General features: G+C 57.4%; 8 protein-coding genes across 8 annotated transcripts; 6 read left to right on the top strand and 2 right to left on the bottom strand.

The window, feature by feature from the left end:
• Positions 1–61: 61 nt before the first annotated feature.
• Positions 62–2,962, bottom strand: B0H18DRAFT_875640 (velvet factor-domain-containing protein; the record flags this gene model as incomplete). The annotated part of the gene is made up of 9 exons (XM_048040438.1): positions 62–151; positions 216–268; positions 330–448; positions 522–561; positions 644–1,477; positions 1,592–1,821; positions 1,879–1,955; positions 2,737–2,800; positions 2,853–2,962. 9 exons carry the CDS (start codon positions 2,960–2,962, stop codon positions 62–64), a joined length of 1,617 nt encoding a protein of 538 aa, XP_047894062.1.
• A 471-nt stretch (positions 2,963–3,433) lies between these two features.
• On the top strand, positions 3,434–5,562 carry B0H18DRAFT_1003595 (putative GTPase activating protein for Arf-domain-containing protein). Its single transcript, XM_048028432.1, has 7 exons — positions 3,434–3,617; positions 3,673–3,735; positions 3,794–3,855; positions 4,214–4,338; positions 4,392–5,064; positions 5,180–5,259; positions 5,291–5,562. Exons 1-7 carry the CDS (start codon positions 3,505–3,507, stop codon positions 5,327–5,329), a joined length of 1,155 nt encoding a protein of 384 aa, XP_047894063.1. The 5' UTR covers positions 3,434–3,504; the 3' UTR covers positions 5,330–5,562.
• A 41-nt stretch (positions 5,563–5,603) lies between these two features.
• On the top strand, positions 5,604–7,968 carry B0H18DRAFT_1003605 (uncharacterized protein). Its single transcript, XM_048028433.1, has 9 exons — positions 5,604–5,894; positions 5,984–6,182; positions 6,205–6,220; positions 6,259–6,321; positions 6,370–6,459; positions 6,936–7,055; positions 7,111–7,154; positions 7,208–7,361; positions 7,415–7,968. Exons 1-9 carry the CDS (start codon positions 5,793–5,795, stop codon positions 7,605–7,607), a joined length of 981 nt encoding a protein of 326 aa, XP_047894064.1. The 5' UTR covers positions 5,604–5,792; the 3' UTR covers positions 7,608–7,968.
• Positions 7,969–8,312: 344 nt separating this feature from the next.
• B0H18DRAFT_290664 (uncharacterized protein) lies at positions 8,313–10,537 on the top strand. The gene is made up of 5 exons (XM_048037432.1): positions 8,313–8,691; positions 8,741–8,812; positions 8,877–9,011; positions 9,072–9,906; positions 9,962–10,537. Exons 1-5 carry the CDS (start codon positions 8,636–8,638, stop codon positions 10,313–10,315), a joined length of 1,452 nt encoding a protein of 483 aa, XP_047894065.1. The 5' UTR covers positions 8,313–8,635; the 3' UTR covers positions 10,316–10,537.
• A 191-nt stretch (positions 10,538–10,728) lies between these two features.
• B0H18DRAFT_1094456 (cysteine proteinase) lies at positions 10,729–13,136 on the top strand (the record flags this gene model as incomplete). The annotated part of the gene is made up of 8 exons (XM_048032383.1): positions 10,729–11,039; positions 11,093–11,348; positions 11,405–11,518; positions 11,567–11,669; positions 11,726–11,950; positions 12,006–12,503; positions 12,557–12,717; positions 12,937–13,136. The coding sequence occupies exons 1-8, from the start codon at positions 10,839–10,841 to the stop codon at positions 13,134–13,136; spliced, it is 1,758 nt and encodes a 585-aa protein (XP_047894066.1). The 5' UTR covers positions 10,729–10,838.
• Positions 12,957–15,169, bottom strand: B0H18DRAFT_1161393 (protein serine/threonine phosphatase 2C; the record flags this gene model as incomplete). The annotated part of the gene is made up of 7 exons (XM_048035811.1): positions 12,957–13,656; positions 13,686–13,854; positions 13,907–14,035; positions 14,095–14,272; positions 14,328–14,516; positions 14,600–15,013; positions 15,076–15,169. The coding sequence occupies 7 exons, from the start codon at positions 15,167–15,169 to the stop codon at positions 13,300–13,302; spliced, it is 1,530 nt and encodes a 509-aa protein (XP_047894067.1). The 3' UTR covers positions 12,957–13,299.
• A 620-nt stretch (positions 15,170–15,789) lies between these two features.
• B0H18DRAFT_290704 (uncharacterized protein) lies at positions 15,790–16,850 on the top strand. Its single transcript, XM_048037433.1, has 3 exons — positions 15,790–16,087; positions 16,138–16,627; positions 16,719–16,850. Exons 1-3 carry the CDS (start codon positions 15,937–15,939, stop codon positions 16,735–16,737), a joined length of 660 nt encoding a protein of 219 aa, XP_047894068.1. The 5' UTR covers positions 15,790–15,936; the 3' UTR covers positions 16,738–16,850.
• Positions 16,851–17,384: 534 nt separating this feature from the next.
• Positions 17,385–19,721, top strand: B0H18DRAFT_1003621 (uncharacterized protein). The gene is made up of 4 exons (XM_048028434.1): positions 17,385–17,531; positions 17,600–17,869; positions 18,720–18,815; positions 19,064–19,721. Exons 2-4 carry the CDS (start codon positions 17,865–17,867, stop codon positions 19,245–19,247), a joined length of 285 nt encoding a protein of 94 aa, XP_047894069.1. The 5' UTR covers positions 17,385–17,531; positions 17,600–17,864; the 3' UTR covers positions 19,248–19,721.
• The last annotated feature ends 422 nt before the right edge of the window (positions 19,722–20,143 follow it).

Raw genomic sequence — 20,143 nt, forward strand, 5'->3', positions numbered from 1 at the left:
GAGACTGATACAGGATATTGTCCGTACTCTGACTAGCGGGGTATCGTTCCTAGCACAACAGTCATGCATCGTCGGATTCCTCACCACCCGACCCATCGGATCCGCTGCGCGGTCGCTTACGACTCTGCTTCGTGGAGGTATTCCGATTGCGCTGCACGTATCGTTCTGTCAGCGTGCTGCACAGTTCATCGTGCGTGGTGGTAGGATTGACTCACAAGAGGCAATTTCTGGCCTTGGTTGCCGAGGGCTATCGAGAGGGCGGTAGTTTCTGTGGATCACAAGCTCTACGACGGGCCTTTACGATGTCATGTAGCGATAGGCATACTCACCTGGCACGCCAGGGAATCGTTTCGCCGAGTAGACGACGAATGGATCGGTGAATGTTTGAGCGAGAATCTTGGAGAATCCAATGTTAATGAAACGCGATCCAGGCTCAGGTGCGGGCGGTCTGTCAGCGGATGTGATGGAGGCGCGTCAGCGGTGAAGCTCGGGTCATCAGATTGAGGCCAAACTCTGCTTACGAGCCGACGTTCATAAGGCGTAGTCGAAGACGGAAGGTCCCTACATAACAGGTATAGTGAGCAGGCGATGCGCGATAAGCGGAGCCTATAGGTTTCAATGGGATTTGCACGACGCTACGGACCTTCTGTACGGATAGACAGGTCTTGAAATAGAAAGAAGATGCCTGGCGTGCGGTGTTCGTCCAATAGGCGGCAGGCGTTCGCGCATAAGGGTCCAACGAGCGTTCTCGTGTACGTATGTCGAGGCAAAGGGGGCATAGCGGAGGGCGGTGTAGGATCTTGGGCGTACGGAGCTTCCTGGTATTGGGATGGCGGCTGATGCGCCTGTGATGGTGGCGGCGGCGGTTGATGCTGCTGAGAAGGGTATGGTGCTGACGCGTAGGCCGAGCCTTCGAGCGACTGAGCCGTCCCGGGCTGTCCGATCGGATTGTATGGTTCCTGTGGGTATCTACAACGGAAGTGAGTTTCGGCGTAGGGCGTGGGTGCAAGCGGCACGCACGAGTTCTCGCGCACGTCCGAAGTGGACGCTGAGGCATGCGAGGCCCGAAGGGACGGTTCGATCGCCCCCGACGGACGGGTGACCCCATTGTTGTCAATCGGAGGATACGAAGCGTCCGGAGGCCATGTGCGGTATCCCATCCCACCTGCATCCTCCCTTCCCTGGTTCTCGAGGTGCCATCCTTCTCCCGCTCCGGCTCCTGATGCAGTGGCGGAGTTGTAACCTACTGTTGCCGCAGAACCGTTACTGGACGAGCCATTTCTCCCCAGAGAGTGGATCGAAGGCAGGACAGGGGCCGGCGGGTACTGCGAAGCGCGTTCCATCGAAGTCGGAGGAGGATATGCCCATGTCTGAGAGGCGTCGGACGGCGCTCCGTAGGTACCTATCGACTGATAGCTTGAGGATTCCGAAACCGGCGGCTGTTGGGCGGCGTAGGGATATACCTGAGGGGGATACCCTTGGGAAGGTCCAATGTATGGGGTGATTCCAGAAGCGGGCTGCTGCGACACACGTGGTTACTGACCACTCGCACCGTCCACATGCGATTGAGATACCTGTATGTATTGCTGACTGCCTTGAGTAGGAGCGGGCGCCGGAGGAACGGGTGCGGGCGAAGTGGGGCTTTTTCTACCGCTATTCGACCGCTGCGCCGTCGAGTTGGTCCCCCGCCGCTTCGGTTTGGGGGTGTTTGCGGGTACGTACCGGTCAGCAGACGTAGGGTGCAAGACAAGGTTCATTTCTTGCTTCCCGTCCGCCGACCAGAGGTCTACAGTCACCAGAAAGAAGGATGTATCTATGTCACTGGCGCTAAATGAGCGAATGGAGTAGAGAAAGGGATTGATATGGCTGGAGACGTACTCCACATCAAGAGCACTTCCATCTTCTCTCCGGACGATCATCTTGGCCACCGCTGCAGGAGCCAGAGGTCGACGGTCCTGTCAACGCGACCTCTTGTTAGTCAGACTTCGCTGGTGCATATTGAATGAGATTTAAGTATTGTTTGGCACAGGTAGCTAGGGTCGAGTATGGATGCACAGGATAAGCGGTGACACTTGTGCGAGATGGTGATCAGTTCACCACTTTCGCATTGTCCGACCCCTTTCCTAAGAATCGCGAAGGCTCCGCCCAAAAGCACTTTCCCATACGTGAATCCGCGGAGACACTGCATACACGAGGGCACATTCGCGAAGGCGAGCAGCTGGCAATGTTTGCAACGCATTGACGACGAGAGATGCTAGTTGTTGGGCGTCTTGCCTGGGCATGCACACCAGCATAACTACGCTTGTAACCCGTACGCCGTGTAGGCACGGAGCAGCCCGGTAAGCCGCGAAATGCGTGAACGCGGCCGCCTCCACTGCGCCTTTCCAACCCAGAGGACCTGCTAGATGGAAATTCTGGCACCTCCTAGTCGTTCACTGGCAGTGTGTCGGATCCGCACGTCACCCATAGGTGAATACACCCTTGATGGGTGTTATGTAAGTGATGCGATATACACCATCTCACGGGTTAGGGAAGAGATGTCCGAGGCATCTTCGCTTGAGTTCATTACGAGAATGAGCTGGCGGTATGGTTTGTGTGCGAGCGGGCGGATGAACGCGTCGCATGCATGAAGCCAGACGCGCTCCCGTACGCGCCGGCGCTTCTAGTTGCATGAAACACCGACGTGTGCATGCAAGGCCCGAATGCAAGACATACGCGAGAGGAAAGAGTTCTTACCTTGTCACCAAATCCACACATACGGGCCCGGAGAGGATTCTGCGCAACGTCCAGCGAATAATACCTGGGACGACACCGTTGGATGCGAACGCACGACAACGGAATCTGACACGTACTTGACTCCGACCCATGATCCCCACGAGCTGGGAGGCTCTTGCGGCGGGTCCTCCTGACGGCTAGGTTGCGCGTTGCTCGTGCTGGCTCGCGCGTTGTTCTTCTGGCTCATGCCAGGATAGCTGGGTAGCGAGGGTGGCTGGGGCTAGTCGCAAACGGCTGGCGCTGGCCAGAGAAGCTTGGACGCAGTGGGATGCGGTCGCCAGAGATTGTCTCGAAGTTCTGACAGAGAAGTACGAGAGAGATGTGCGGCGTGGATGGCAGCAGATGGGGGAGACGATGGTCGTCGTCCGCAAGTGGGAAGCGTACGCGCTCGGTGACCAAGCGCGTCCGACCCTGCAGGATCACGCCTTCATTTGGGTCGTTCCGCTGCTGATTCAACTTGGAGGATTCTCTCTCTCGGGCGTAGGTGGTCGTTGCGAGCACGCAGGGAGTACGGCACGCTGAGATCTCGAGGGAGACCCGAGTGGACGGTACGCCTTGGACCGTCCTTGCCACTGCCGAGCTCAGCGAGCGTGCGGAAATCTCGTCTATGATCGTGGGAACGTTCCCATTCCGCTCTCTCGGGTCTCAGCAACGCCAGCCCGCAACATTGCCTCCTCACAGCATCGTCCACGTCTCCTCCAGTCCAGTCCACAGCCCGCCCTGCCCACCATGGACCAGGTTGTCGCGAGACGCACGCTCCAGGAGCTCATAAAGCGCGAGGAGCTAGACAACAAGAAGTGTATCGACTGCTCGAACCCAAATCCACAATGGGCTTCTCTCAGGTCAGGCTCTGTGTGCCTCAGATCCCGGAGCTGGTCATCGAATTCGCTGCATTAGCTTCGCCGTCTTCTTGTGCCTCCAGTGCGCAGGCGTCCACAGAGGCTTCGGCGTTCATGTCAGGTGCGTGTGCCTGCGCGTCCTCGCTCGATCCTGCAGATCTGACACCTGTTGCCCGCAGCTTCGTCCGGTCGGTCTCGATGGACACATGGCATGAGGAGCAGATAAAGCGAATGCAGGTATGTCGAATTTACGGGACTCGCGAAGACTGTCACGATGTGACTCTCGCGCGCCCATGCCCACGCTCGTCATGAATCATCGCCCTCCAACTCGGATTGGATAGCTCCATGCATCTACGAAGCCTATGCGTACGCTTGCCTGAACGGCTGTCTGCGGGATGGCGCTCACATAGACAAGTCGTTTGGCCACCTCGTAGTCAACACTCACTGTAGCTGCAGTCCGTGGGCGACTCACGTTTACTCAAAGTTCGCCTGGGTGCATGTGTCCGACACGAATAACGTGGCTAGCCACGATTCCGCGCTGCTCATCGGCTGTTCATTGGAAAGCCGAGAACCTTGCGTACTGAATGCTATATCTTCAGCTCGGTGGGAATGCTCCCTTCAGGAGTTCATGAAGACGTATCCAACGAGCACAGGCGGATACACGCAGGACATGAACTCATACGACACCTATCACTCCTGGGCTGCTTCTCAATACCGAGAGAAGGTACGAATGACTCTTCCGCTTTCCGGGGACGATCTTCACACACCTCTGCCTAGCTGGACGCCGAGCTCGCCGGCAAACCGTGGGCACCGACATCACCTCCAGAGGGTTTTGGATCTCCTAACAATACCACGAGCCCGCCGGGCCGTCCGTCGTCGGCACAGGGCCTCCGAAAATCTCGCGCGTCTGCCCGTAATAGCATAGGTCGCTCAGCCTCCCCAGCATCGTTCGGTAGTCGAAACTCGCCAGCTCCAAGTAGCCCGATGACACCATCCGCCTTTGAGGACCAGAAGGTTAGGAATGAGTCCTATTTCGCAAGTCTCGGCAATGCGAACGCTTCTCGTCCGGAGGACCTGCCACCCTCTCAAGGGGGTCGTTACCAGGGCTTCGGCAGCACACCTGCACCTTCGTCGGAATCTCAACATCCCGCGTACGGCCTTTCCTCGCGCGCAGCACCTTCGCTCTCCGAGTTGCAGGAGAATCCCGTGGCTGCCTTGAGCAAAGGATGGTCACTGTTCTCTGCCGCTGTCGCAGGTGCGACCAAAGCCGTTTCGGAGAACGTCATCCAGCCAGGCATGGAGAGAGTCAGGGATCCAGACTTCCAGCAGGGCGTCAAGGGCTACGTATCTGAAGCGAGCAAGCGCGCGGCTGAGGCGGGACGTAGTGCGAACATGTGGGGAAAGAGTACACTCGGAGTTGACGTCGCGGAGCAGGTTGGAGGCGTCGTAGGTACTGTGAAGGACAAGGTGGGGGTGGTCCTGCGCGGAGAGGGTACAGCTCAGTTGGCCCCGGAGGCTATGGTGATGGCGAGTCGTCCGCACTGTACCAGGATCACGATGACGAGGACTTTTCAACAACTACAACGCCGACCTGAATCGTGGTCATGGCAGCCTCGCGTCGCAGGTTTCGCCCATATCTCCTGCGGTGAACTCCCAGCACCGCAAAAGCAGCGAAGAAGAATGACGAATGGGACGAGGAGTGGAAGGATTTCTAATGTGTTAGCGATATACCGGATCTTATTTAATGTCTCGGGGAAGGATGTGGGTATATACGGGTAGCACCGCAATGCTGTACATTGCGATCGATATGGACGGCGATAGAGCGACATGGAAGTATGCTGTGCTTGACTTGCAGCGAGGTGTAATTTCTGGTCCTGTACCGAGTTCGAAGGCGGAGAACCACCGAGGCGGTGCAGCAGTGCTGCTGACCCTACCTGCTGGCAGCGTCAATTCGGGGATTATAAGACGTGGTGTCCAATACATGTCGTCCGCGTCCTCGCCACCAGCTCCACCTGCTGAACCTCTCGATAGACTCTCGCTAGCGAAAGCAGCGGCGCTTGCGGCCAATCACTACACCTTCCTATTCCGGAGTCGCTCTCGGATCGAGATCGCAGCGACGCATCCGGCGGCACAGCGGATTGCTGGTTACGGCCACGCAGCTAACCTCCAAGGCCGCACATGGCGCGGATTAACTTCAACGTACTCGAGTCGCTCCCTGTCGAATTGATAGCGGACGTCCTGGGCGAGCTCGACCTGTCGTCGCTCGTCACCACCACCTACGTCTCGAACCGCCTGCGGGCGATTTCCTCTGAGCCCTCGCTGAACCCGTGGCGCCGCCCCATCTACGCACGCTCCACCACCCGGACCAGGAGTACGACCCTGCGCTCCGCCACCTGAGTGTGCGCTCGACGGTTCCGAGGAATAACTTTGTGGAGATCCTGAGCATTGCGCGGGCGAATTACCTGCTGTTTGAAGCGTCCCTGCCCCATCTGAAGGACAGTGAGTGGGAGGAATGCTTCAGGAGGAGGTTCTTGCCCTCGTGGGCGAAAATCAAGAAGAAGGCGCGACGTGGAAGGAGGCGTTCATGAAGTCAGTCGGCATGTATTGTGTGTCATGAATATTGGTGGCTTACCGTGGCGGACAGAGTTCTCTATCGCGTATGGCACCGCACAAGCTCGACGTGCACACATGATGAGGCTTGGACAGAGTGCGTGTCTCTATCCTTGTACGAAGTGGTCTCTGACACAGCACATAGCTACATTGTTCTCAATCGGAACGGGACAACTAACCAACTCAACGGTACATCGCGTGGTTTCGATCCACTGACCATCTTCGAACAAATGAGGTGAATACCATCAGAACTGACCGCCCCGAGAACGGTTACCGGTTATTGAACGTGTGGTATTGTGCCGTTGTTTTCGACAACCTGACAATGCGGTCTAGTGCGACTGAACTTCTGCGCATGTGCGTTGTGGGCATTATGGGCAGGCTGGAAATCACAGATAGCAGCCGGGTTAGACGTTGTCGGGCCCGCAGACGGGCGGAATCGTTGAGCCGCCATCATCAGAGCCTCCGCCCGCTTTGCATGCGCGCCCTTGCCGTGCTCAGTCTCGGACCATGTTGAGCTTTCTGAGTGCATGTCCGAGCCTGAGGATGGCCGTGCAGGTTACCGGTTAAAGTACACCCGATGCCAACATATGCTGATGCTCAGCTAGGATACAGAATGACTTGATGCAATTCAGCCCCGAATAAGGGTGAGTTACACGCTACACAATGCCCTTGTACCTCAAAGATATAGTACGCTCACAGGTCGTCGTTGAGTTGCCGATGTCGCATCTTGGCGATCGGCGTCCTGAGCAAGCCGCGGACATCATTCGGTGTCAACCACCTCGCAAAGGCGCTCTTGCACCCCCCTGGAATTGACGGCGACGCTGCGACGAAGTTGACAATCTCGACATATCTTCTAATTCTTCAGACGAGTCGGACGGTGAACAAGACCATGTCATTATTTACCTCTGCGGACAGGGGCTTACAGCGGAGGTGCCCTTTATTGTCACGCGCACAATTACGGCATTTACGGGCAGTGCTCCTAGCTCGGGCAAGCGAAACATACCGCCGCCTCAGCCACCCGTTACCCGCCCCCTCTTACGAGAATTATCCGTTCTTCACGCCGAGCGGCGAAGATTTGCGCTGGTACATAGATGGGGACATTGAAGAAGGCGGTATGCAGTGGATGTGGAGCATGATGTGAGTGGATGGATCTGCGTCGCCCCGGTGATATATCTCTTATAACCATTTAGGCTCATAGCTCAGCTGATTGGTCAGAACACGAAGCCGCCTTTCGGTGACCCATCGCTTCTAGATCTGGAACTAGTGGACGGGATGAGCAGAAGTCACTACGCGTCCCTGACCTTTGAAGACTTGAAAACCATCGCGCCCTGGATTGAGCCCATGAAGTGGATAGAAGGGATCGGGCTCGGACATGAGGAGTAGAAAGCCGGTCTGGGGGATGAGCAGGCAACTACCTTATACTTGGGTATCGACTTGTAAGCGTATCTTGTACTTCTACGTCTCGGCTGCTGTATCTTCGACCGGAAAAGTCTCTTCCACGTGTATTGATGCATGTATCAGTTCTAGCCACGGCTATTGCGGTCGCCACTCACGCGGGAGCAGAGTCGGCGGTGATAGCCCCTTCGCGGTCTTGTAATGTCAAAGTGCATCAGTCCGGTGGGGCGCGCCCCTCACGGATCTCACGATTTCCATGCCGTGTGGCAGTTCGCGGCCGCGAGGCTACGTGCCCTCACTGCTGGTTGCCTGTGATGAAAGTTACCGTATTGGGGAAAGCCGCTACCCGTTGGGATCTCGATGTTCACCTTGTCTGCTAGGGTCACCCGAAAGACATTGGCGCGAGAGACAATTGTTCTAACATCGCCCTTATCCCCCAGTTCTATGGGCCACCCGCCCGCCGTTAGCAAAGACAATAATGGGCGCGCCTTGTTTCCGTCTCACCACCGATTCTACTCGACATCATGGGGCTTCGAGGCCACTTAAAAAGTGGGCCACTGTTCCTCGTAAAGGTGCCCCTTCTACTCACGCTCGTTACACGCCATTTACGCCGCTCGCTTGAGGCCGGAGGTCTCCGCGTTTTGACGACGCTTTGACGACCCCTCATTTGTCATTTCCATTTACAGGCCTGTGGCCTCGTTGCTAGCGTTGATTCGCTTTGTCTGCCGTTTTAGGCTGTTGAACCACCACCCTGCCACTCTTAACGACGCCGCACGCTTGTTGTTCTCCTTCACACCACTCAACCACGACCCGTGCATAAAGCGGACCTTCTTTAATCTTCCCCTTCCCTATCACATCCTCCAGCACACTCTCTATCCGGCTAGAAGATGGGGAGAGCACCTAAAGCAAACGTCGTGCGCATGTTCTCATTCATATCATGCGTGTCCCAATAGACTGACCCCAACGAGCAGCCTCTGCAGGGGGCATACGAATGCTCCGAGCCACGTTGTGGCAAGATGTTCCGGAACCGAAGTGAACTTAATCGCCATGAAAACATACATTCCAGAAACAAGTGAGCATACAACGTAGAGCGTTTACGTTTCTATCTGACAGACATGTAGGCCGTACGAGTGCAAGGATTGTGGCATGAAGTTTGCGCAAAAGGGGCAGCTCAAAAATCACACCAACACCCAGTAAGTGGGCTCACAGCCGTCGACGCTCTCTCCTGTGTGGTCAATGCTGACCAAACCTAAACAGCACCGGAGAACGGCCCTTCGATTGTAGTTTCTGCGGCGAGGACTTCAATGACACGGCATGCAAGAGTCGTCACGAGCGCGAGCAACATTCGAACTTCGGCGGCTTCAGATGCCCAGTACCGGACTGTGGCAATGTGTGAGTCCTTGTCTGTGGCCTGCAGGTGTGTTCTCCGAACTGACATTCTCTCGGCGATAGCAACAAGCGCAAGGATGGTTTCGCGAATCACCTCAAGAAATTTCATGGCGTGAGCGACTCCTCGGTGGACCCGTGGCAGAACGCTGTCACGATCGACGGAAGGTTGCTGGATCCGACGAAGGGTCTTCACGAGCAGCTGGAATGGGACGAGCCCAAGCTCTTCGAGGACGACGCCTCCGATGCTGACGTGCCCAAGTCCAAGAAGGGGAAGGGGAAGAGAGCAGCGGCCCCAAGGAAGAAGCGTAGTACCGTCAAGCAAGCTGCGTCCGTCGAGGCTAGTGCCGCGGCCCCCAAGACGCGCTCGTCGAAGAGGCGACGGGCTGATGACGAGGATGAGGAAGGGGACGGGGACGAAGAAGAGTACAAGCCGACCACGCGTGCCAGGCCTGTCAAGCGGTTGCGGAAGAGTGCGCCAGTCGCTGGGCCGTCTTCCGCACCGGCCACCTCCGCACCCGTCGACGACGCCTTCGCTGGTCTCTACACCATCTCTCCTCACAAAGAACAGCGCAACGGCGTAGAAGACTGGGGGGCTATGCCCTCGACCTCGGCTCTGCAGGCGGGCGAGGCCCAGTTCTCGTTCGACATGTCCACGCACGGATATGACCCAGCTTCTGGCACGGATATCGCGACGTCTTACTTCCCCCAGAACGCGCTCGGCCTGTCTATTCCGGCCGAATCTTCGACTTACCTCGGCTACTCGTCGACGCTTCCGGGGTTGTCTGTCAACCCTCCCCCGTGCCCGAAGTGGTTGACGAATTCGGTCTTCTCATCGGCGACGGTGCAGGTCTTGACCTCGCCAACTTTGACGCCTTCGCTCTTGGATCATCGTTCGATGGTAAGTTTCCCCATGGCTCACGCCTTAAACGCATTCGCTAATATCGACGGTGCAGGATCCGCAAATTTTGGAGGTGACTATGGGTCCTGGACATCCTATGTGGACCATGCCACCAATCCCTCCGCCACGGCCTTCTACGACGGACAGTATCATCATGACACGGCGTATGCGATGGGCAGCGACCTCTTGTCAGCCTCCGGTCGTCGCCGCTCACGTCGAGCTCCCAGGGATCGAGCCGGTCTCCTTCTCCCCTTGGGCTCGTTCCGGCACGCAACGATTTCAGCGTCCGTCCATCAGCAGCCTGGCGCGCGGACGAGCCAACGCGCAGCTATGCCACGAGCACGCCAGAACGTCTCATTCCCCAATGACTATACCAGTTCGATGTAGATTAGTGTATACCCACGTCTAATGTCTTACCTTCTCGGGTAGGTGTGTAGCGCATAGTTTCCCAGATCCCCTTGCTGTATCCCTTAGCATACACTGACTCATGTTTACTGTGGGCCCTCGTCGGACGTTGCATTCCCTGTATATTCTTTACGTTTTCGCTGTTCATGATAATACCATTGCGCTGGCTTGGCGCGGCGATGCTGCTGAACAGCGCGTCGCCCAACCTGCCCGGATTTTCCACCTGGTCCCCTTGTCTGTTGCTGTGTGGCAATGGACTTGCCTCGGAGAGCGGATTGAACTCCCCGGGCGCCGCGCGCCTAAAGGACAGTCGCGTTCGACGCGTTTGTGGCGTCAGAAGACCGTGGTGCTGTTTAACGTCACGTGAGGAAAAGTTACATCGCCACCCAGACTGAGAAGAGACCGCCCCTCCGAGCCGTCCCCCATCTCCCGCCCCGCTCACACTGTGTCCCCACCACCTCCGTCGCGCGCTCCAGCCTCCTCTCCGTGCCCTCGGACACAGAGCAGCGTCGAACGCGGTCTCGAAAATGCTAGCAACTGCTATTAGGCCCGCGTCGGGTTTCTCAGAAGAGACCACGCAGTACCGCCCGGCGAAAGACCTCGAGGCTTTCAAGAGCCTACTGCCCCCGCCCATCGAATTTGTTGAGGGCTCCTCTAAGGGGGCTCTTCTCATGGACGAGAACAAATACCAGCCCATCAACGCGACTCCGAACCCGTCAGAAGCGGAGGTGCGCTCCATTCGTCCTCAATCGCAGTGCCCTTGTCTCACTGTAGCATGTAGCCCCAGGAGGCGAAGAAGACTACCTCATCTAACCCTTCAAAGTCCCTCAAGTCTCCTAAAACTGCTCAGGCGACCCCTACCTCAGGGAAAGCTCTCTATAATGGCCCCCTCAATACGTCGTGGCCAGAAGGCGCTAGGATTGGGACAGGACTCAACAATACTGGGAACACATGCTTCCTCAATAGCGCTCTTCAATGTCTACTCCACACGACACCATTGCTACACGCCTTGATCAGACATAGCACTGCAGACCCTTGTAAGTTCGCCTTTGTTTGTCTCTTCTCCAGGCGCTCAGTGCATACACATTGATAGGCCGGGTGCCCAAAGGCGCATTCTGCATGGCGTGTAATATGCGGACAGTCATGTTTGAATCTCACCAGAAACAGCGGCCCTTTGCTCCCTACCCCATTACGACCAAGCTACAAGGTTTGTCAACACCGCCGCCCGCTTGACAGACGCTCATGTGCTCCTCAGTCATCGCGAAGCACATGCGGCGTGGACGGCAGGAAGACTCGCATGAGTTCTTGCGTTATGCTATCGATGCTCTGCAGAAGTCTTGCCTTGCTGGCCATCCACCGTGAGTTTACGTCGGTACTGCCAGGCGTTTAGCGATATTGAAAATTTACCCTGCAGCAAAATGGATCCCAAGCTTGCTGAGACATCATGGATCCATCAGATATTCGGCGGTCGATTGCGATCGAGGGTTACATGTCTAGCGTGTGGCTACAACAGCGACACTTACGACAGTGTCCTGGATCTGAGCATCGACATCTATGGCGTACAGAACTTGAGAGATGCTCTGCGAAAATTCGTCGCAGTCGATCACTTGAAAGGCGCCGACAAGTATAAATGCGAAAAGTATGCGTTGTCAATTCCTCGTGTATACAATTGTTCGCTCATCTTCCGACTCCAGGTGCAAGAAACCGGTCACCGCAGACAAGCAATTCACGGTCCACGAGGCACCACTCGCATTGACTATCCACCTGAAGCGCTTCTCTCCGATGGGAAGGAAGATTGGGCACTGCATCAAGTACGAGGAGCGTCTGTCATTGCAGCCTGTGATGAGCGAGGGGCAACATGGACCGACATACTCCCTGTACGGCGTCATATCGCACGCAGGTGGTGGGCCCAATTCTGGCCACTATTACGCGCACGTCAAAGGTGGAGACGGCCAGTGGTACGAGATGAACGACGAGTCCGTCACCCGCGTCGCGCCCCCTACGAGCAGGCAGAACGCCTATATCCTCTTCTATATTCGCGACAAGGGTCAGGCGCTCGAGGCCGCCGTCAGCACCCCGGCTCGTGTCTCCCAGCCCGCCAAGACTGGTCTTGTAGCGAACATGAAGAAGCGCAAGACACCGGACAGTGAGAGCGAAGATTCGGCTCGGCCTGCAAAGTCGAAGGATCGCGCGTCCTTTATTGGCCCCGACTTCCCTCGTCGCCTGCTGCGCCTTCGACACCGAGCAAGCCCGATCCTCAGGCGCAGATGCTGCAGAAGAAGATCGAGAAGCAGGCGACGAAGAACGGCTTGGCCGATCTCGCGCAGTACAGCGATGGTAGCGATGACATCGGGGAGAAGGTTGAGGAGAAGGAGGAAGAGGAGAAGGCAGTGCTTGCGGACGATAGTGCTGAACAGAAGCCGGAGGTCCCACACTGGCATTGCTCCCATCACCGACCATCTCCACACCCGCATCCAAGGCAACCTCTTCATCGTCGGTCCTGACGTCTATCCCTGCCAGCAGCTTCTACGGTAACCCAACCAGAAGGCGAAGGTCAAGGACGAGGGCAGTGCGAAGAAGCGGAAGTCGCCCGGCAGTGACGACGAGGATAGCGACGCTGCGCAGTCGCTGAAAGAGTGGGCCGTACGCCTATCCCGCCTTCGACGAAAGGGAACACACCGAAGTCGAAGCGTCATGATCGCTTTAGCGCCATAGGAAACTGGAATCCGTACAGTCGGCTGAAGGGCAGCGACACTCTAGGACAGCGCCGCGGTTCGGCACCAGTAGTACATCGGTACGGAAAGAAGAAAAGAATGATCATGTAACATACCCCCTGCAGAACATATCATCATTCGCATCGCACTACACACGTATGCACTCTCATCTTCCCTTGTCACATCTCCGCATTCCATTCTCGTGCTCCTGTTATTACATCGTTCATGTATATACAGACTGTACAGTACAAGACACTCCGAGCATTGACAATCATCACAGTTTCGCTCGAACCTGTTCCGGGGTGGCGTTGGGACCGTCCTCCCACCAAACCACAGTGACCGTAATGTCGTCCCGATAGCTGCGGGACAGCGGGGCGGGGATGCTGAGCAGCTTCCTCAGCTTGCTCTCGTCCGCCCCGCCCAGCGCGTTCCTGATTAAGTGCGTGCAGACGTTGTCGTCCACGAACGCCCATTTGCCCTCTGTCGAGCGCCGCGGCTCGAACGACTTCCCGTTCACGGTCGGCGAGCCGGACGTCGTCCGTACCATCTCCGGCAGCTGCGCCTTGGGCACGCTGCCTTTGAGGCCCGCGAGGTGCCCGCCCACGAGCGCGACGACCTCTTCTGAGGAGAGCTCGTCCCAGAGCCGTCCGTGGCGAGCACGAGGAAGCGCATCATGGACTTGGGCTTGGTAGAGGGGTTGGCGTAGGGCGGCAGGGAGAGCTTGCGGTGGGTGACCTCGGGGCGGGCGGTCACGTATGGGGGCGTCTTGAGCATCGATGGGACGGCGCGCAGGGTCTTGGCGTTACCTTCCATGAATGCTTTGTGCAAGCTTGGACGGAGTCAGCGGGGAGGTTGTGGCGCGGACGAGGGAGGGTGCTTACGCCTCTTGGACGTCGCGGGGCCACTTGTAGCGTGCATCGCCGAACGCTCGCGTCGGCTCGAGGCCCCCGAGGACGCGTCCGCGCATGATCACCGTGTTGGCCTCATCCGCCGGGTGCTCTGACTGCATCCTGTGCGACATCAATCTCAGATGTGCGTAACAGTCGATTCTGTAACGCGTGGAACGCACCGTTTCAGTTCACTGGGGTTCCTGCCTGTCTGGTCTTCGCTAAGGACCTCAACTCGCCACGAGCCGTTGCCGTCTTCAGTCTCCTCGTATACGCCGGCGACGGCCCGGCTGTCACCTGTGCAGGCGACATAGAGGTTCTGGTGCGCGGTGTCGAACAGTGCCATAATTGCGCAGCTCCCTGGGGCTGTGGTCAGTATCATGATTGTCGGGGGGGGGGGCGAAGCCAGGCTTACCGGATATTGCGGGCTGCATTGTGGCTAACGCCATCGGGTGCTGGCTTAGGTCGGGTACTTGCTGGTTCGCTAGAGCCAGTTTGTCGATGTTCTCTGCCAGAATGCGCAGAGGCGCGTTGATGATCTCCCAGTCGAGGTTCACGAATGCGGACTGGATGGCTAGAGCCACCTTCTGAGGGTCCGAGTCGGCTGGGACGGTGGGATCGGGTGTAGAGTATACCATAGCCTTGAGACTCTCCAGAGTGCTTGATTTCTGACTGAAGGATTCGGACCTGTGGTCAATTGTTGGAGTTGGAGGCCTATCGCAGGCAAGAGGACTTTGGAGAGCAGTTGGGACGTGTGGTAGCTGCGGTGGCCGTCCATGATAGCAAACAGCAAGAGGTCTCCCGGGCCAGCTGGGTCCGTGGGATCTCGCTGTACGAAGGCACTAGAGTATGCGTCCTCGATCGGACTGTTTGAGGAGAGTTGGGCTGTGGCTTGCTTCCACACAACGCCCGGTCTGACGGTTACCTTCGACGTCGCGTTCTCCGCGAGGCGTTTATTGACTTGGTCCATGGGAGTCATTGAGAATGTCTGCTTCTCCAATGCGGGCTTCCCGTCGGCCCCGCGCACTCTGACGTTGAGGTCGAAGGATTCAGAGCGAGGCTGCGAATAGTATCGATAGTAGAGGTAGGATGGGCCGCCAACTAGTACGTCGTACCAATGATGGGTTCCATGCGCGCCGAAGCATTATATCGTGTGAGCGCACGAGAGTCGTCGCAGCCTGCGAGCGCAATACGTTGACGCCACTCAATATGCCTCACGAGGACTGTTGAATATGTGGTGAGCAAAGTGCGAGGCATGCACGTATTATACATACAGCAAGCTGTGATAGTGGCTGGGCGATATTCAGAGCACCAACGGTTAGGACAGTTGTGCACGCGACGTGAATGAACTCTGGGGCCGCCGGAAGAAGTTCAGGCACATCACCTGGAGCAGTAAGATAGTTAGGCTCAGTTACTGTTCGACAGAGCTGTGCACTCAACTATGGTGTGCTCAGAAGGATTGTTGGATGTAAGTAGAGCAATACAGCCCTGCTTGGTTCTCCTTGGACGTTTGCGCGTTCGAGCGTCGCAGCCAAACCTGGGTGCGTGACGCGTATGGCCGGCAATCACCGAATACGCCACTGTTGTATGGGCGCCCAATGGGCGCGGGATCCCAACGCGGTCGTTCCTGTCTTCCGCTCATTCGCCAGTGTGCGGCCTTGCCAGCCCTCCCCCCATAGTAGACAGTAGCCTCGACACGTTTCATTATCAGGAAATAGTGCGTACATTGCTGCAGATATATTTTTGGATCAGCAAACAACGCCATGTCCCTTTCGTGCGGTCCCTTCTACGCGTTGCTGGAACTGAGTTGTCAAGGCCCATCGGGATCCTCTGATGTGAAACGTACAGCTTGGGTCTGTCGTGAGGCCTCTGAGATAGCGCCGAGATAGTTCCGTAAGCTGTGCTGTTACCGATTTCACTCAGGAGCAGGCCTTGGGCAGAGTACGCTGACTCCTGATACTAATCGTTCACTGACAGCCCCGGACCTTTCTTCGCCTGCTCACCTCCCATTCTCAGCAACGATAATGGCTCAAAATAACAGCGTAGTCGCGGTGTATCCGTCTAACGATTCGTTGGACCTCGTTGGACCCGCCTGGACAAGGTTTACGGACTCTGGCTCGGGTGCCACTTTAGCCATCGCACAGGGGGCCGGGTCGAGTTCGCTGAAGTTCAAAGGTGCGTCTCTCGAAATTTACGGCGGGTACGACATCTGACCAGTGTCATAGGGACTCAGATAGAAGTTTATGGGGTACTCGAACCAGGGCCGCCGGTTACGTCTACCTACTCGATAGACGGCTCGTCCGCAGAGTCATATACGGGCCCGTCAGATTTGACGAGCTCACAATCTGAAGTCCCATTCTTTCTCTCGCCGACGCTCAGCTCTGGCGAACACGAGCTCACGATCAACGTCATAAACGCTACCGCTAACGCGTCATACGTCCTCGAGTTCATCCTCTACATCCCGACCTCAACAGGCGCGTCGAACGCGACATACTCATCGACCTCCCTACGGATCAACGGCAACAATCGTAGTTGCCAATGCCAGCACCAGCAGCGCAGCGCCTGTCGGAGCGATCGTAGGCGGCGTAGTAGGCGGCGTAGCGGGGCTGATGATCCTAGGCCTGGCCATCTACTTCTTCATGAGGCGGAAGCTAGCGAGCCCAGGGAGACCATACTTCTACCAAGAGGTCGGGGCCGGGGAGATGCTTCAGGATGGTACGTGTGCTCTGTATATGCGTTGTTTGACCACGTCCCGCTGACATCATGGTGTGCAGATCTGAAGCCAACTGATCTACCTATGACAAAGGTCACACCGTACCCGGTGAACGCAACAGCCCCTTCAGCGCCTTCACTATACTCTGAACCTCCCGCGCCCAGCGTCTCCGGATCCTCCTCCACGCAACCTGCAGCTCAACCTGCATTCCCGCCTGGACTTGCTGCATCAGCAGGCGGCAGCGTGCACTCCCAAAACAACGCGCCACGCCCGACTTCCCCGCATCAGAGCAACTACTCATCCTCTGCGTCGGCTTCGAGTTCGCAGCGGCCTACGCTCACTCTTGTCGATGGCCCCGAGGATGCATACGCCTCGCCGATCCAACCCACAGTAAGGCGGCGGAGGCGGGCTTGCTCTCCGTGGCGAAAGAGAGCACGTACCACCAGGACTCCGGACTGCGATTCAACGCGCTGGGAGAGGGCCCGTCCGGGGCGGCTGGTCCGTCCACTGCAGACGACATACCCACTGACGTCCCTCCGTCTTACTCAGAAGTTTGAATGCACGGACACACATTTTGTTGCTTTCGACATAGCTATCGCTCGTCAGGGACTTTGTTACGTGCACCATCTGTTTTACGGTTCTGTTTGCTGTGCTATTAGGGATTGGGTCGCACGCTATGTATGGACTCGCGTTTTGCACGACCTCGCAGTACTTCGCCTTGCGCAAGCGGGAGGCTGAAGGCTCAGCGCTCGGCTTTCATGTTGGATGATAGTATTCAAGAGGTGCGTGCAATATGCATCCTGTATGCTTGCTGATTGGTTCACGATCTTCGCGCGACAGCGCTACGTCGCCCCGTAAATCAGGGGCGTACATACCATATGCAAGAAGTCAGTAGGCGAGTACGGACTCGAGGCACGCCGCCCGTCGATCACCGGTAAGTAAATAAGCATTCATTGAAGGACGCTCGGGCTCACGTTGGGCTCACGGCTCGCTGATGTTGATTTCTGGGGTGCTTCGCTCATCATGGGCAACGTAACGTTCCAAGGTTGTATGCACGCTGTAATGTGCGTACTAATAGTGAGCTTGGAGTTTGCTGGTTCAACTGGAGTGCTCCTATCAATGGCAAATTGAGTGCAGAGGGCGATATCATCAGGTGGGCCTGTGTATGGAGGTGAAACTGTGCCTCCCTTCCCGTCCTGCGTCTTTGATTCGGACTACATCAGCGCCCGCGCACCAATCATGCCGTACTGGGAACCAGCGGGCGAGTCAGCGACTCATGCGTTCGGCAAGCTACCATTGCGGGTCGGGTGGAGATAAACCGAGACATTCTGCGACGAGCCGTATTCCTTTCCCTCCTCGTTCCTTCGTGTCCCGGGCCTTCTGTGCCCCCTACGCTCTTACGCTCACATTCACGTCCCCCCTCTTTGTTATTCCACGTCGCTCATTATGTCGTCGACAGAGAACGTCGTCGCAGTATATCCTACGAGTTCCGTCTTGATCTGCAGGGGAATGGACAGACCTCACGGTCGCGGGAACTCTGGCTCGTCGGCGACCGTCGCAGTCGGTGTGGCGGGCGCATCTGGGTCCTTGAAGTTCACCGGTGAGCAGGGCAGCAGTACTTTGCGCGCGCGAGCCCTCTGACATCCTATCCTGGTAGGTACCAGATCGGCGTCTACGGCTTGCTCGAAGCGGGAAAGCCCATCCAGTCGACGTACTCCATCGACGGCGCGTCGACGGACACGTACGTCGGGCCGTCGAACGTGACGCAGACGCAGACGGAGGTCGAGTTCTTCATCTCGCCGACGCTCAGCGCGGGCGAGCACCAGCTCGTGTTCAACGTGACGAACGCGACCGCGGACAACCAATTTGTCCTCCAGTTCATCCTCTATCAGGCGACCGGGACCAAGGCGTCGGGCGTCGCCGGTGAGTCGGCGACGGCGACGGCGCTCGCGACGGACGCAGGTGCGGCGAGCACGGCGGCTGCGGCTGCGGCCTCGGGCGGGTCGAGCACGAATGTGGGCGCGATCGTTGGTGGTGTGGTGGGCGGCGTGGCGGGCCTTGCGATCATTGGCATCCTCATTTCTTTTGGATGAGGGGACGGAACCGCCGGCCGTACTTCTACGCTGAAGCAGGAGAGCTGCTGCAAAACGGTGAGCATCGACATTGCATTGCGATGCACGTGAGGACGGGGTGCTGATAATCCGCCACCCCGCAGAAGTGAAGGCGACGCCCTTCACCAAGGCGCCACATACGAGCCCGACGTGCCGTACGGAGGGACCCGCAGATGTCCACTATGGCGGATCGGCCCCTCACAATACACCGCGGTGAACGCACAAAACCAGCCTGCACAGCCCAGCGAGGCAGGCGGCAGCAGCGCGTACTCGTCTGCAGGAGGCTCCAGCAGACCGACGCTCGCGGTCGTCGGCGGCCCGTATTAGGTCCTCTCCCAACCAGGCGCACAGCAAGGCAGCGGAGGCTGGGCTGCTTTCCGTGGCAGGGCAGCCGACGTTCCATGCGGATTCCGGGGTACGGTTCAATGCCTCCGGACAGCCTTCCGGGTCGGGCGGTGGACATGACGAACACACGCCTGTGGACGTCCCTCCGTCGTATTCGGAAAGTTGAAGGGGCGGCTCGATATTTGCATTATCTATGTTTGCTTTATCCGGCATCATTGCATTCTTGAACGGTCTCTGTGCCGTGTCCTCGCTTGATACCTTATTGCGCCTGTACTTCGAGTCAGGCGTGGGTTCGAGCGAGTGCGAAAGTACAGCGACCTCGTTTCGGATCCATTCAGGTACCTTATCACTTGTAGTCTATTCTCAATCGAGCTGCTCAAGACGTACTGGGGCGCATCGTCAGACAGTTGAACTGAGTCGTCATCCCCGCGACTGCTGCCTCACCCGAGTGTACTGCATTCTTCAACTGGCGCTCTACCGCCGGGCGTATCCCACGCGATACAAAGTCGAACCATTGCCGATACTCCCGCCCGAATAGCCCTATATGGGACTGCGTATGAATGTCGGGCGCACAGCCGAAGTGACGGCGCCCGCTGCAGTTCGGGCCTCCATATAGGGTGCTCGGAGGGAGTGCCTCCGGGGCGGTGGGAGGAGTGAGGGGAGATGACGTGTCATCGGGCGGAAATGAAGGGGATCTATTGTTCGCGGTCTGTTAACGCTGGATTGTGTACAGCACCTTTCAGGCGCGGCGGCGCCTCGTCGGCGGTCGCGCCCACGGTGAGTCAAGCTGAGCGAAAGGACCGTTGTGTGGCGTCTGCAGCAGCGAGAAATTCGAGGAGCTTCGTGCTCGAGACAGAGTTCGATGGCTTCAAGATCAAAGGCTGTTCGGGATGAAGGGCGATCGAGGAATTTACGTAGCCGAGGAGGGAGGAGTGCGAGGGGTGAGTCGGTGGTTGCCTTTCTGGGAGGAGGGCGCTGATTGGCGCGGAGGCGCGGCAATTGTTGGCCTGATTTGGAGCGTGGGTCGGGCGTGCCTCCCAGCCACCGTACACCGGTCAAGTT

This window comes from Fomitopsis serialis (assembly GCF_022376445.1).
Source record: "Fomitopsis serialis strain Sig1Antser10 chromosome Unknown B0H18scaffold_28, whole genome shotgun sequence".
Classification (NCBI taxonomy): domain Eukaryota; kingdom Fungi; phylum Basidiomycota; class Agaricomycetes; order Polyporales; family Fomitopsidaceae; genus Fomitopsis; species Fomitopsis serialis.

What these genes read in the sequence shown, in the direction of transcription:
- B0H18DRAFT_1003595 (XM_048028432.1), top strand. Translation starts at nt 3,505, where the DNA reads ATGGACCAGGTTGTCGCGAGACGCACGCTCCAGGAGCTCATAAAGCGC. An exon ending in CCACAATGGGCTTCTCTCAG is followed by an intron (nt 3,618 to 3,672) that starts GTCAGGCTCTGT and finishes TCGCTGCATTAG; the next exon opens with CTTCGCCGTCTTCTTGTGCC. An exon ending in GGCTTCGGCGTTCATGTCAG is followed by an intron (nt 3,736 to 3,793) that starts GTGCGTGTGCCT and finishes TGTTGCCCGCAG; the next exon opens with CTTCGTCCGGTCGGTCTCGA.
- B0H18DRAFT_290664 (XM_048037432.1), top strand. Translation starts at nt 8,636, where the DNA reads ATGTTCCGGAACCGAAGTGAACTTAATCGCCATGAAAACATACATTCC. An exon ending in GTACCGGACTGTGGCAATGT is followed by an intron (nt 9,012 to 9,071) that starts GTGAGTCCTTGT and finishes TCTCGGCGATAG; the next exon opens with CAACAAGCGCAAGGATGGTT. An exon ending in TCTTGGATCATCGTTCGATG is followed by an intron (nt 9,907 to 9,961) that starts GTAAGTTTCCCC and finishes TCGACGGTGCAG; the next exon opens with GATCCGCAAATTTTGGAGGT.
- B0H18DRAFT_290704 (XM_048037433.1), top strand. Translation starts at nt 15,937, where the DNA reads ATGGCTCAAAATAACAGCGTAGTCGCGGTGTATCCGTCTAACGATTCG. An exon ending in GAGTTCGCTGAAGTTCAAAG is followed by an intron (nt 16,088 to 16,137) that starts GTGCGTCTCTCG and finishes CCAGTGTCATAG; the next exon opens with GGACTCAGATAGAAGTTTAT.
- B0H18DRAFT_1003605 (XM_048028433.1), top strand. Translation starts at nt 5,793, where the DNA reads ATGGCGCGGATTAACTTCAACGTACTCGAGTCGCTCCCTGTCGAATTG. An exon ending in CGCTCGTCACCACCACCTAC is followed by an intron (nt 5,895 to 5,983) that starts GTCTCGAACCGC and finishes CACCCGGACCAG; the next exon opens with GAGTACGACCCTGCGCTCCG. An exon ending in GACGGCGACGCTGCGACGAA is followed by an intron (nt 7,056 to 7,110) that starts GTTGACAATCTC and finishes ACGGTGAACAAG; the next exon opens with ACCATGTCATTATTTACCTC.
- B0H18DRAFT_1003621 (XM_048028434.1), top strand. An exon ending in GCGATGCACGTGAGGACGGG is followed by an intron (nt 18,816 to 19,063) that starts GTGCTGATAATC and finishes GGCCCGTATTAG; the next exon opens with GTCCTCTCCCAACCAGGCGC.